Below are 15,342 nucleotides of genomic sequence, written 5' to 3' on the forward strand. Positions count from 1 at the left end.
CGTGGTCTTAATTTACGGGCGTTCTAGTTTTATTTTTATGGGTGAAAACGCCCTAAGTATATATACGGTGCACGTTTTATTTTTTTATTTTTTTTTATTATTGTTGCAATAAGTATATACGGTGCACGTTTTATTTTTTTTTTTTTATTATTGTTGCAATAGTTATACTTCCTTAATTAATGTGCTACGTGGCTTTTGGCTGATTTATCGTTGCAGTTTTTATTTTATTTAAAATTTGTTTTTAGGTTTTTATCGAAAATATCTTCATTCTATTGGTAAACGTTCTGTAACTATGTTTTATGTTGCTGCCCCACATATTTTGGAGCATTGTTGTCTTGTTAATGGATGCCATGCAGTTTTTCTTTCGTAGCATATCTCACTACACTAAGTATTTTTAATTAATTAGCTAATGGACGTTTCTGTCTTCCACTTGTCATTGTTCAATACGGCCAGCTTGAAATAAACACTTGACTTGAGTGTCTGTGGACTGGACATTCGCACTTATGTTGACGACATAATTTCTACTTCATTTTCGCTGGAAGAAGAACGAGGGGAAATTTGATTCTTCAAAATACAGAATCAAGTGACCAGTTCCAGAAAAGACATTGGACTGCTATGAACATTATGGAGAGGAATCCTTTGTACGTCGTTGCAGTAAAAATTCAACAATGGCAAATGCCCATACACAAAATTAGCTTGATGTCTTTAGAATCAGCAATAAGTTTTCGCTAATACGATGAATTACGCGTGAAGTGGCAACAGCTATAGTTTCACTAACCTTTTTTTCATCAAAAGTCTGAGACACTGGAAGACTTTGTAGGTTTTAAGTGAGTGCAAAATGTAATAACATTTACCCAGGAGGAAGGTTTATGGCCACTTAATCTCCTGTGTAAAGTTATGGACAATATGAGTGCAAACTTCAGCTATAAAAATCATTATTTTTTTTCGAAAATATCATTTGATCGTTGTAATTAGGATATAGCGGAATTGGTGATGATAACGAATCACAAGTTTGAAATGCATCACTTATATTACCTTGGTATTCATTACATTTAGTTGTACGTCTGTATGTCTTTTACTGATTGACTTGGTTCTAGTACCATCACTACATAAACACGGATTTATCTCGAGTATTGCGTTGTTCAGGCATTATCCTAATCGCAGACATCCATCAGACCATCGAACGAATTTTGCCATACAGTAAAATCACAGATACATCTAACTTTAGTTCTCTAAACTTACTCATTTTATTGCCACGACTCTATGACAATCTTTTCACAGACAGTCTCATATATTTTCTTTCTTTATTTAATAGGACTAAGTGACAGTGGAAGCAGTCCGGAACCCTCCACGTCGAATATAGGCAGAGTGTCTACCTTGGTGGCGTCAGGGTCTAGCACTGACATTGCATCAAATGCCGTGGCTCTTCTTCCAGACAGGCCACAGGATTTGGAAGCTGTTCTTCCATCACTGACTCAGACTGCCTCGAGTGACGTTTTTTCATCTCTAAACGAGGAAGATGCGCCAGGACCCTTCGAGAGACTTGTTTCCTGTCTAGCAATTGAACGTCCTGATTACTCATTCCACCAGTTACTTGAAACACTTAGCGCCGTAAGGCAGCATCCATCTGTCATAACCTATCATAAAATCCAGCGCTTCTGCCAGACTTCTAGCAAACGGTCTGTGAGTTGTGCGCCACTGCACAATACCCTGTCACAAGAGGAACCGATAGACTATTCTGCCAAAGTTAAGACATCTTTCAACTTCCAGACGAAGGAAGAATTTGGGGCTCTAAGCGCTGGTCCTTCAATATCCTGCGATAGCCAACAATTGCCAGGGCAAGGAACTTTGAAGTCGAGGTTTGACGCAGGCACAGAGAAAGACTCTGGGCGCAGTTCTATTGCTGCAGAAGAACTGAATAGTTTGCGAGAAGAGGAATGCCTTCAGTCTTACAAAAATAACCACAACCTCATGGTAAGCTGGACATGATAAGGTAGATCCCGGCTATAATAATCTGAATAATTTTTGAGAGCGAAAAGCTTTGTTAAAATATGCTTGTAACGGGTCGATAAAAGAATGATTTATTATATTTTAAAAATAAATATCATGTAGAATTTCTTGTTTTCCACAGAGCGTTATCGACGAACCTGGCATAGGGCTTACAGAAGACCAAGAGATAGCTCTATTCACGCACATTTTGAAACACTCCAAGCAAGAAGTGGCGACAGAAGATAGCCAAGTCGTGATGGATATCGTTCAAAAGAGCTTTTCCAAGAAGAGTATCCCCGTTCAAGAGATGTCTAATATGCCCATCGTAGGGAAGGGTAAGCGACACACCATTTGACCATTATTTTTATATTGCTTGTAAATATTGCTACAATAGATGGTATTTGATTGTTTCCAGTTACATATGCAGTTCTGAATGATAATAAACTTAGTTTTACTATTATATAAAGTGTAGAAGGACAACGCTAGGACCATGACTTCAACATCACCGAATTTAATTCTGAGCCAAATGGAAATAGGGAGTACTTTAGTACTTTAAAAATCTCGAACCCTTCTGATGCATTGACTATAAGAAAAAAATAGACGGATATTTTGTGATCAGCGATCCGTTTGCAGAGGTAATTTTTAGTTCCTGGAGTCTTCCGCCAGTTTTATTCTGCTTGTTTTCATGGTGATAGCCTCACACCCAAAGGAGATGGCCTACTACTCTGCACGTTCCTTCTCCGTTGTAGGTAGACTTGTTCTAAGACCATAAGACTTAGGCTTATACAAGGCGGGAAAAAAATGGAAATGTTTGTGAAGGCAAAGAAACAAGCTCCGAATGGAATCGTCAGAGGATTATAGACGGCACAGTAGTAGTGAGAAGTGAGATTACCAGAAGGAAGGTGGTCATTTGGTCCCAGGAAACAGGGGCCAGCATAATAATGTGCACATCGTAAACAGAATGAACCACCAAGACCATCTTTTGACATAAAAGAGAATCTGAGAAGATTCAGGGGCTCATTGATTTGGTAAATCAAGTTCGAATCAGTGTTGTGGAAATTGTTAAGCAAAGTAGATTACATGGTAGAGACCCTGCTCGACAAACTCTTTAAGGAACCATTCAGAACTACAATTTAATCACACTACCTTGTGCATTGAGACCCGCATGAGAGAGGAACAATGTGTGCTTTGCGGACCCAATTGATAATAATGGCAAAAAGCCAGAATTTTTTCCCGTGAGGAATGAAGTCAGTATATTAATTTTCGCCCATAGTATGAGAAGAATTCCTTGTTTAAAAACAAATAATTTTACTGATTCTTACACGGTTAAAAGATGGGGGAAAAAATAGGCGGGTGCGTCAGATGATAGGACTAATCATCCCAGAACCCTCAGTTATGGGTACTAATGCAGCAGTCCTTCCTTGCACGTGCAAGTATAATATACTCTACCATGCACCCTTGAATTCGTAAGAATTTTTTTCTTCTTATTTCTAAGGCTCGGATAATCTAAGTATTCATTTCCCCCCAGGAGAATCTGCCTCAGATTTGTTCGCTAGGGCACTTGTGTCCACCGGTTCGCGTCGACCCAGAGGTGAAAAGAGACCCATTCCAGAATCTCAGAAGGACGACAAGTACTTTGAGAGAAGAAGACGTAACAATCTGGCAGCCAAAAAATCCAGAGACAATAGGAAGAAACGGGAGGACCTGGTGAGTACCTTTGTTACTTTGGTACTTGGCACTTTTGCCTGCTTTTAACATCAAGAGACTCACAAATGCATTATAATTCATTAGAACTCGTTTATTGTCTTAAAGAGTCTCGAGTACCATAGACGGACCACACGTCTACTCAAGTTATGTGATTATTGCAGAGGTCCATATATTTCAGTTTTGTATTTTTCTAGGTATTGTGAAGAACATGATGACTCTCTCTCTCTCTCTCTCTCTCTCTCTCTCTCTCTCTCTCTCTCTCTCTCTCTCTCTCTCTCTCTCTCTCTCTCTCTCTCTCTCTCTCTCTCTCTCTCTCTCTCTCTCTCAGAGATCTTATAACGATTTGCTTTGCTTTCTCTGAGCTTAATTTTTGTGCTTTGCAAACAATTTAATTGGCTTCTATAGCTCTGGTGATAACAGTACCTGTTACATATTTTTGTGTGATGTAGTTTTCCTTTTATCACAATTAGCAGTAGACTGATTATTAGGTAGTTCATCTTTTTCTTTGAAGGAATATTAAATCCCCAACGAAAACTAATGTTGCATATACCATAAACTTTATTACATTTTCCCCAAGTAAAATACTATTTATTATAACAATGAATTGCAGAATCTAGGAATATCCTTTAGCAGCAAAGATTATTAAGTTAAAATGAGTGAGGGCGTAGAGACATGTTCTTGAGATGTTCTTCTTCTTCAGATTGCTGAAAGGGCGGGATTCCTAGAGCGTGAAAACGCCATCTTGCGTGCCCAAGTAGCCACCATGAGAGAAGAGGCTGCCAACCTGCGTACAGTCCTTTTCCAAAGGAAACCGGAGATCATTCACTTAAAGCAGAGATCGTCCATTTACTTGGATGGCGATGCCATAGTTCCTGAATGAAAGCTATGACGATCAGTGATGACTTGAATTTCAGAATGGGGTGAATTTCTGGCGACTTTTTCCCTAAGCTACGGTTGATTTAATTTTCCGTCTAGTATCGAGAGACTGAATGTTTTTATAGCAGCCGCGAGCATTTTTACGAGTGTATTTTTATGCTTATATAAAAAGTGTAACGAGCATTTTTACGAGTGTACTTTTATGCTTATATAAAAAGCGTAACATCTTTGGAAAGTATTACCAAAATCTAGATATCAATTATCTATAAGCGAGTAGTTATTTCTGCGATCACTCTGAATTGCTAACACTCCTTACTAGTCTTCACTTGATCTGTTGATTAGAAAAGAAGAGAGAGAGAGAGAGAGAGAGAGAGAGAGAGAGAAACACGAACTCTGCACCAGTTTTGTTGCGTGGCCAGAACTGAAGTTTTTCAAACCCTTAGATCGTTTGAAAAAGATAGGACTTTTGCAATGTCTAAAATACCGCCATACTTTAAGAGTTTTTAAAGATTTATCCTCTTCACATTTTGTGCCTTTTTAAAAAAGAATCTGGAATGCGTTTAATTGGAACTTGATTATTGAAATAGGAAAATCCCAATGGGAGCAAAATCCTATACTTTTTGTGCATATTTCATGGACTCAGCCCAAAACACAAAGTAGAAGTTTATCTGTCACAAACAATTCTTCATAATTGACAGTGGAATAAACAGGAAATTTGATGACAGGACTTTATTGTACGAGACCAGAGAGCCGACTGACTCACAATGTCGCAAGCTCGCAACTCGCAAACGCGTTGCGGGTTAATGCTCGGCAGTGCTTTACAGACATACCGTACATCTACTGATGTTAAAAAAAAGAAATAGAGAGAAATGTAATTTTTTCATTCTTTGAGGAAATTCTAGCTTATACTCTGTATTCATTACTTACTGTATGTGTAACCAAACCATACTTTTTGTATTATTAGAAGTGGTTGAGGAAAGATAAAAATCTCAGAAGATTTTGAAGACAATACACAATCAAGAACTCTGTGAATTTATGAAATATATTATTATGGTCTTTAAATTCCATTGTTACCTTATTTGTTCTTCCTGTTATTACGGTCTGAATGTAACATATTAGGAAGCTATCAGCTACGGCTCTTATACATATCTGTTAGTGCTTGGAGGTGTTAATCTGGTGTAATGATCTGTATCATATTTATTGCCTCTTTTGTTTCTTAAATTGACACACTGTTCAGAAAAAATCAGTGCTTTAATTTTTTTCATTTTGTTTCACGTGATTTGTGTGGTTTATAAAAGAGAATACTCTAAAGGTTTTCAAAGGTGCTGTTATAAAGGCAAGGTGGTCCGGCTGAGCAACCGACCTGTCAAATTTTACAAGTTTGTTTTGTGTGTCATTGGCTCATTGCTCGTGTTCCTCTGTAGCACAAACCTTAGAATGTGAGTGAAACCTCATGTTTTCGTGTTGAGCATGATAATAACCCTAAAGATCCTGTTTATACCTGCAATTTTTATATAAGGCAGTGTAGGCTGTTGAATATTTTCATACTTAAGCCACCATATGTACAGCAGTTTGTTTTGTTTCTTTGTGAAGATTTTTGGCTTTTGATACATTTTTAACAGTGATAGAAATGGAAGAGGATGCTGTCAGGAATAGGCCTACAATATTTACAATATTAAACAAGTAGACTAAGGTAGGAAGCCTAACAAGACTGTTAGGAGGCTTGTTGCTTTCAGGTCTAGGGTAACTATAAAATTGGACAAGCTAATGTAGAGTATTTGCAGCCAAATAATTAATTCCTGAGGTATTTCAGAGAAGGCAGTACATACAGGTATTTGGAAAAGGTTAGTGATGTAAATGATAGCTGATTTGTTTTAATGTGTATGGGAAATCTGAGACTTATGATGCAAGGGTGAATGAAATTGCTAATCAAAGTATTCTGATGAAGTTAGTGATAAATTTTATTTTGCAAAACAAGTAAATCCAAAAAAACCTCTTATTGAATTGATGGTCAGTCTTTTGATAAGTTAGAATTCAAGTATTCCTGGTCTTAATAACTGTATAAATATTTTTGGAGAGTTGTCTGATTCGGGTTAGACAACTTATTAGTTAAGTTATATGAGAGGATATGCCTTTAGATTAATTTTATTTCAGTTTTAGATGAAAATTATTAAGTGGCTCTACCTGCACTTAATAATAAACTCTTAGACAAGATTACCTTGATGATGAGTTTCAAGCAACTTTTGAGTTAGTTTCTAAATGTGGCCCATCTTATTTCAGAGGTTGGGTGGTATGTTATTGATTGCTGTGTTTTCATATAAATTGAATCGGTACAATGAAGTTTTTTTGAATTTTGCATTTTTTGGATGCAAAACTTGCAGTCATATTATGTTTTCAAAATTACTTAAATCTTCTAGGAGAGAACTTGTACAAAAAGTCAGTAGCAATTGTATCAAAATTTTAATCTTTATTTCATGTGCTGGGAGTGATGTAATTGGTGAGAAAAGGACAATTAATACCAATGAGCATTTTAGTAAAATTTACTTGAGGTAAAGGACAAAAGAATTTTTTTGGCTGTGATCATTTCAAGTCATGAAAGGCAAATGGAACTGTTTAAAAATGTAATTTTCATGAATGCAATATGCCTTACTGCTCAGACTTTAAATTTGGTAGAAAAAATACTGTAGTTTTAAAACTGCACCACCATTGTTGCAGTGACAAAATAACCTTGAACATTGTATGGCAAGTGATAAATTGAATTACCTATGATTTTTTTGCACAGTATTTTTATAAACGCATCTGGTTAACCCCTGCCTTCCATTGTGGTAACATCAGTCTATTGTTTGTATCAATATGTAGCATTCAGAAGCCTTTGTATCATCCTGTATTGTCACTGACTTTTTATAGGGTCATTCCTGTACTTTTAAATAGTACTTGTTGGACACTGGTAGTGAGTGGAATTATGCAGAGCGAGTTGAAGGCCGAGATGTGGTTAATCCATGTTAAGTATGTTATTACTGCTTTTCTTGGAGCCACAGAAAGGAGGTTTGAGGAAACCATTTTATAATTTTGAATGTTGCATCTTGTGATGGCTGTTACAATTTAGTATCAGTGAGTTATAAATTTCTTAAATGCAATAATTGCATTGAGAATTGAGATACAGTTTTTGTTCAAGGTTCAGTTGTCAAAGATATTTTACAGTTCTTTAATTTGTACAGTATATGAATGGATTACCATGGGTTTTGCCCTCAGTCCTTGTACCTTTTTCAAATATGCATTGTTTATATCCTCATTAAATCCCACATGATGATCCACTTCTAGGATTCAAGGATTTTAAAATTGATTTTGCAAAAGTTTTAGGATTCAAGGGTTCTAAAATTGATTTTGCAAACGTTATTAGACTTCATGGACCTCATCCTTTCTATCGGAATGATGGCTGGTTGGTATATAGATTTCCATATTTATTTCTGCCAGACCATACAGGATGAAACTACTGTCTCTCAGTGGGCACAATAGTGTATGCTGTGGATCTTATATCTGAACATAGCTGTGTAAGGCATTCTTGAGGTAAGTCTCATTCTTTTTGGTATACCGGATTAGATTAGTAGATAAATAATCTCACAGGCTAAAATGTAAATACTGTAGCTGTATTTTGCACCTTATCATGGAACTTTTACTTACATTAATCTTGGTCTCATTGGATGATAAGAAGTAGGAAGCTTGGTAGCCCAAACCAGTGATGTCAAACATCTCAGCAGCATTGTTCTTGTTTGTCATCCAGGGTTGTGCATTTTTCAAGGTATGTACAGTCTTACAGTGCTACAATATTTCATAAATTACATATAGCATTGCTTGTTGTATGTTCTTACTCTTATAGTGCTATGGTATTTCATGAATTGTATACTATAGCATTGTTTGTATTTGTTCTTACAAGAATACAAACCTGAGATCCTTTATGGTCCAGTTGTTGAACTTGAAAATAAAGTAGGTAGTTAACTAGGATCAGGAGAGTTGAAGAGCATGGGAACCCCCCATTCACTGGGCTAACAGCATCACTTGGGTCAACAGATTTCTTGTGCTTCACTTCACCATGACTTTTGGTGATTTTAAGTATTTCTCTGTTTGAAAGATAAATGTCCTTGCCTTCTTCATCACATTTATGACTGTTGTAAGAATAAGGATGCCTGATGATTCTTCTGATTACGTATGAGAATGATCAGAGTAGATGCCCAGCGAGTGAACCTTTATGTTTATGCATAAATGTTGATACTCATTCTGTCATCAGAGTAGATGCCCAGGGAGTAAACCTTTGTGTTGTGCATAACTGTTGATACTCATTCTGTCTGTTCTCTCTGAAGAGGTCAGGAGGTGACATCATGATTGAACTGTGTTGACTGTATCTTGTGGTCACATGTCCAGTGGAAGAAGTACTGGTTGAAGCCATAGGAAATGCCATCTCTGTCTTATGATGCAGTGTACCTCAGTTCTCTACTGTTCTACACCAAGCCTTTTTCCTTGCTTTTACTGTTGGAACAGTGTCCTTATGTGCTGACCAGATGGCAATTTACTTGGACTCTCTTTGATTGGAACTTGGTACTATTGCAGTTCCTGTGACCTCATAGCCCCTGCTTCAGTTCCAGCTTCTCAGGCTTTGCCGTATTGACTAAGGTGTCTCCATGAGAAAAAGGAGTGACTGAAGGTGTTGTGTTCTACTTTGGACATTCTGTAATACCCTTCCCTCCTCACTGTTATGGGACATTTGGCTCTGGCAGAAGTCCCTCGCCTGTTTTAGTCTAGATGGATCTCACAGCTGTGGCAGTTGCCTCTCAGATGATTGTATTATTCTTGTTGTGGATGCTCTAGCAGCCCCTGCTCCTGTCCCTTTGGAGATTGCTTCTTTGATCTTGTCCTTGGTGGGTGTGGGAGGGGTTGGAGAGACCCAGCTGTAAAAAGTTAAACAAGCACCTTTGTGTTTCCTATTCTTGTTGTCTTCCACCTCTTCATCCCTATCTCTAGATTGGTTGATGTGTAGGAAGAAGGCCAAGATGTCTTGCAGCTGTCACTGTTCTGTCTGCATGAAGGCATTCCCAGCACCTGTTTGAGGGCTAGGTTATCATAGGTGTTGCAGGTGATTCAGCTCCAAAGTTTGCTCATGACCAATCAGCAGAGAATGATTCTGTTCGTACCTGGTCGGCAGTGTGCAACCCAAGTTACTTCCAACTACTGTACCTCTACTAGTGCATCTCTAGTAGAAGTACGGGAAGAGTTAGTTTTTAAAAGTTAGTTCAGCTCATCCTAGATGTACTTGTGGCCAGTCCTGGACTGTCACAAGCATTGCTGCACTTTTGTGCTTGATACCAGATTGGTCCATGTCAGAGCGTGCAAGGCTTGGAGTTAACCTAGCCCATGCACCAATCAGTACCCCTGCAGTGGACTCTCCTGCTTGCCTGTGTCTGGGGCTCACTTTACACACATCATGATCCTCAGATCAGGTGCAGGGTTGGATTGGGCTGTTGTGTCCTCTCCCTCTGCTTCAGAGTAACCTTCTTGGTCTCTTGGATTCCATTGGATCCAAGGATTCACTCCATACAGGACATTTGTCTCGAGGATTCCATTGGATCCAAAAAAGTCACTCCATGCAGGACGAAGTTGGAGAGACTTTCATAAGGTTATTGGGCTCATTCATGAGCGGAGCTACTTCTCACCACCTGGTCTCTCAATTGTTTCATTGTTGCTTCAGCTGCTCCAGTCTTTAGTTACTCATGTGATGCACTGGTGAAAGAGGAAAAGGACTTTAAATTGTGGATGGCAAATTTAATATTTTTTTTTAGTTGCTCATCCAAGCTGTTTTCCCCACCTCTTTATGAGACAGCAGAGATAACCTGGCACCACAACTCAATGGGCAGTTTAGGAGTCTGATCTCCTGATAAATTATGAAATCTGTAATTAGTGAAGGACCAGTAGTATAGCCAGCATGTTATCTCAGAGCTGGTGTAGCAGTCATGTGCACATCTGCTCATTTTCTCTTCTCTCTTATTCTGTGTCATTCTTTCAAGTTTTGAGAGGGACTGTAAGCTGGTAAATATGCATACCGATATTATTTTCAGTACTACAGAGTAATGAATGCAATAATTTAGGTAGGCTTGAAATATAAAGTATAGTACTGTTTGCATTGCATGTTTGTTTATGTGGGATTGTCTGGTAATTTTATGTTGAACAAATAGCTACCATTTTGTAATTTACATATTAAAAATTAAATAAACATAAAATCAAAATCTTTGTGTCTGTGCAGGGCTTCCATGAACAATTGCATGATTCAGTATGTTATGTATTTTTTCTTGATGTACAACGCTGGAGTGTTTAATCATAATTTTGTTCATGCCACTTACCTGACAGATATATATATAGCTGTATTTTCTGACGTCCGACAGAAATTTCAAAAACTCGCGGCACACGCAGTGGGCGGCCAGGTGGTAGTACCCATTCCCGCCGCTGGGAGGCGGATATCAGGAACCATTCCCATTTTCTATTCATATTTTTTTCTGTCGCCGGTCAGTAAACATCTGTTTACAGACCTCTGCTCAGGATTTTTTGGAAATTGACTCGCTTTTAAGTATCTGATTGATTTTTTTTGGTATTGAATTGGATTGTTGAATTGGCATGCGCGATAGTGGACCATTTTTGATTTTGGATTGACTTTTCTCTATAAGATATGTCTGGATCAAGTGTTGTGAGTTTCAGAGTGTGTGTGAGGGCTGATTGTAAGGTGAGGCTACCGAAAGCATCGGTAGACCCCCACACAGTATGTATGAGTTGTAGGGGGCTTAATTGTTTGATTGATCATCGGTGCAATGAATGTGAGAAATTGACTGATGATGAATGGAGAGCATATGAGTCCTATCGCCTTAAATTGGAGCGCGATAGGATCAGGAGGTCTTCCTCAAGGAGTGGTTCTTCCAAAGGTAAGACTAACGTTTCTCCTGCACTAACACCTGTAGTGTTTACAACCCCTAAACCTGTGTTGCCTTCGGGCTCTGATTCTGTGTCGGGAGGAGCGGATGCTCTCTCTATGATTTTGGAGTCTCTTCGCACTCTGGAGACCAAAGTGAAAGCCTTAGAAACTGGCTCGGTGCAAGTGTGTGATCGTGCCCCCAGTGTTGTGGAGGGGGCGTCAGATCGGCCCCATAATGCCTCTAGGCCTAGACCTCTATCAGACTCCCAAGACCCAGGGAGGAGGTATGTCGAAAGCCGCAAGAGGGTTACGGGGGCTTCCCACCGATCTGGCGTCCCTTCGGCAGACCATGTAGCAAAGACCCAGGCTGCCAAGGACCGTGCACGAGCACGCGTCATGAAGGAGTGCTTCTCGTCCTCCGAAGCGTCCTCCCCCGCGCAAGGGGGGTGGAGCGCTCGGAGAGACACTCGTCCGTTAAAGAGGACGTTTCTTGCGGAGGACGCTTCACGTCCTCTTTCGCCGCTTTCGTCGGAAGACGCTTATGATGTCTTTCCGCCTCAGAAGAGAGGTAGGATCTCCTCCGATGAGGACGCTAGGTTGCGCGCACAGGCGCGTATACCTGAGAAACAGGTAGCTGTTCCTTTGAGAAGGAAGGAGGCGTCCCCTCGCCCCTCGTCTTCTCACAGGACCAGTCCTGCTTCCTCTGCTCATTCTTCTCCGACGAAGAACATTCTTTTGTCCCTTCAGGACCAGCTATCCTCGCTTATGGCTCAGAGGACTCGCCCAGCAGCAGTCGAGCCTAAGCGGAGGAAGGACCTTAGACTGCCTGTCAAGAGGACTAAGCAGTCTCCGTCTCCTTCACCTCCTGCGTCTCGTTCGCCGATCGCTTCTCCTTCAGCGATTCGCCGATCTCGTTCGTCTTATAGAAGGACGTTACGTCAGGACGCTTTTGAAGACGCTCTGTACGAGGACGCTCGGCGGGACGTTCTGGACAAAGAAGACGCTTGTCAGGACGCTCGTCAGGACGCTTGGCAGGACGCTAGGCAGGACGTTCGTCAGGACGCTTGGCAGGACGCTAGGCAGGACGTTCGTCAGGACGCTCGCCAGGACGCTACACAGGACGCTCGGCAGGACGCTCTCCAGGACGCTAGACAGGACGCTTGGCAGGAAGCTCGCCAGGACGTTCAGGCCTCCTTTCAAGACGTTTTTGGGGATTCTGAACAAGAAGTCTTACCCCCAGACGCTTTTTTACGCGCTCAGGCACGTATGCCAGCGAAGAGAGGTAAAGACGCTTCTCGGGCAGGTGAGACTGCCGCGGAAGGCGCTGAAGACGCTCGTCCGCCTCAGGACGCTCTACCATCAGCGAGCAGTAAGCGTCATAAAGAAGACAGCCGTAATAAGGCTGCATCTTGCAAGGATAGGGGTCCTTTGATCTTGCTAAGACCCGCCAATAGGACGCCTTCTCCTGACAGACGTTCTCCTCTTCCGTTTAGAGAAGAAGGAGAACTAGGTAGTTCGGCTGAATCGGGTGAAGAGGAACCTGCTACAGCCCCTTCTATCTCGGACTATAAAGTCCTAGTTAGACTCTTGCGTTCTTCTTTTGAGGACAAATTTCAGCCCGCAGCTCCCAAGTCTCCTCCTTCACAGTTTTCTCATCGAAAACTGGGAAAATCCCGGAGTTTGTAGAGATGAAGACTTCTCTATCAACGAAACGTGCTTTCAAGAAGCTCCAGGATTGGATGATAAGAAGGAGAGACCAAGGCAAGACGACCTTCGCCTTGCCTCCTACTAGACTTAGTGGTAAAGGGGGCATTTGGTATAGGACCAAAGACGAAGTGGGAGTTCGTATCCCTTCTTCGGCTCAAGGAGATTTCTCCAGCCTTGTAGACTTACAGAGGAGGTCGCTTTTACCCTCTGCCAAGGTAACTTGGACCGCGTCGGAGACTGACCATCATTTGAAAGGTCTGCTCAGGACGCTGGAAGTCTTCAACTTCCTTGACTGGTGTTTGGGAGTTCTGGATTTGCAAGCGAGAAGCCCAGAATCTCTTAGTCTGGGGGAGCTGTCCAGCGTGTTAGCATGTATGGACAAAGCCGTCAGGGATGGTTCGGAAGAGCTCGTATCTCACTTTGGAACAGCTTTGTTAAAAAAGAGAGCTTTGCTGTGCAACTTCACAGCTCGTTCGGTGACGCCAGCTCAGAAAGCGGATTTGTTGTTTTCGCCTCTTTCGAACCATCTCTTCCCCAGACTTTGGTAAAGGACCTGACGAACAGCTTACAAGAGAAGGCTACTCAGGATCTTTTGGCCCAGTCTACAAGACGGTCGGCCGTACCTTCAACCTCTTCGGCTGCAGTTCGTCCGCCGAAGAAAGTAAAGCCCTTTCGTGGGGCTCCCCCCTCGAGAGCAGCTCCTCGAGGGAGAGGGTTTTCACGAGGAAGAGCTTCTTTTAAGCCAAAGCCTTCCAAGTGAAAAGCATGTCCTTCAGACACCAGTCGGAGCCAGACTGTGAAGTATTTTGCGGGAGCGTGGAGAGAGAGAGACACGGACTCTTGGTCCCTCAAGATCGTGGAGCAGGGGTACAAGATCCCCTTTTTAGATCTTCCCCCTCTTTCTACGACTCCCAGAGACCTTTCTCCATCCTACCAAGGAGAAAAGAAGAAAGTCTTGTTCGATCTCCTTCAGCAGATGATCGACAAAAGAGCGGTGGAACAAGTCGCGGACCTGGGGTCTCCAGGTTTCTACAACAGAATCTTCCTAGTACCAAAGCAGTCGTCAGGTTGGCGTCCAGTTCTAGATGTAAGCAGGCTCAATCTTTTCGTGGAAAAGATCAAATTCACGATGGAGACGCCTCATTCTGTTCTGGGAGCGTTGAGACCGGGCGACTGGATGGTATCCTTGGACTTGCAAGGACTCGTACTTCCACATCCCGATCCACCCTCTTTCAAGAAAGTATCTAAGATTTGTCTTGAACAACAAAGTATGGCAGTTCAGAGCGATGTGCTTCGGACTGACCACGGCTCCGATGGTGTTCACAGTAGTGATGAAGAACGTAGCGAGGTGGCTACACTCTTCGGGAATAAGAGTTTCCCTATACCATCGACGACTGGCTGATCAGAGCGTCGTCGAGAGAGAAGTGTCTGAAGGACTTGCAGTTCACTTTAGCCTTAGCGAAGTCCCTGGGACTTCTGGTCAACCTCGAAAAGTCGCATCTGACCCCAACACAGTCCATCGTGTATCTGGGGATTCAGATGGATTCAGTGGCTTTTCGAGCGTTTCCGTCCCAGGAACGTCAGCGGCTAGGCTTAGAAAAGATCTCAGCCTTTCTAAGGAAAGAGACTTGCTCGGCGAGGGAATGGATGAGTCTGCTGGGGACCATTTCCTCGCTGGAAAGGTTTGTTTCCTTGGGAAGACTGCACATCAGGCCTCTCCAATTCTTCTTGGCAGACGAGTGGAAGGCCAAAGACGATCTCGATGCAGTATTGAGAATATCGATTCCGATCAAGAACCACCTAAGATGGTGGTTGGACCCTCAGAAGCTGCAAGAGGGCGTGTCCCTAAGTCTTTTGAGCCCCGACCTAGTGTTGTTTTCAGACGCTTCCATCACAGGATGGGGAGCAACACTAGGGGGGAAGGAAGTGTCAGGCTCCTGGAGAGGGGAACAGGTAGCCTGGCATATAAATGTCAAAGAACTGGCAGCAGTATTTCTGTCCCTGCAGTTCTTCGAGAAGAGTTTGGAGAACAAGATTGTTCAGATAAACTCGGACAATACCACAGCACTCGCTTATTTAAAAAACCAGGGAGGAACACACTCCAGAACGTT

General features: G+C 41.7%; 1 protein-coding gene across 1 annotated transcript in view; it reads left to right on the top strand.

Annotated features, from left to right (window-relative positions):
• The window catches only part of LOC135222933 (uncharacterized), a 21,056-nt gene extending 10,136 nt beyond the window's left edge, over positions 1–10,920 (top strand). Inside the window, exons 2-5 of the mRNA XM_064261378.1 lie at positions 1,316–1,974; positions 2,132–2,324; positions 3,518–3,696; positions 4,397–10,920. Of these exons, the coding sequence (XP_064117448.1) occupies positions 1,316–1,974; positions 2,132–2,324; positions 3,518–3,696; positions 4,397–4,576 (1,211 nt within the window). The 3' untranslated portion in view covers positions 4,577–10,920. The remainder of the gene's footprint in view (positions 1–1,315; positions 1,975–2,131; positions 2,325–3,517; positions 3,697–4,396) is intronic.
• Positions 10,921–15,342: the final 4,422 nt, after the last annotated feature.

Source organism: Macrobrachium nipponense, chromosome 8, assembly GCF_015104395.2.
Source record: "Macrobrachium nipponense isolate FS-2020 chromosome 8, ASM1510439v2, whole genome shotgun sequence".
NCBI lineage: Eukaryota > Metazoa > Arthropoda > Malacostraca > Decapoda > Palaemonidae > Macrobrachium > Macrobrachium nipponense.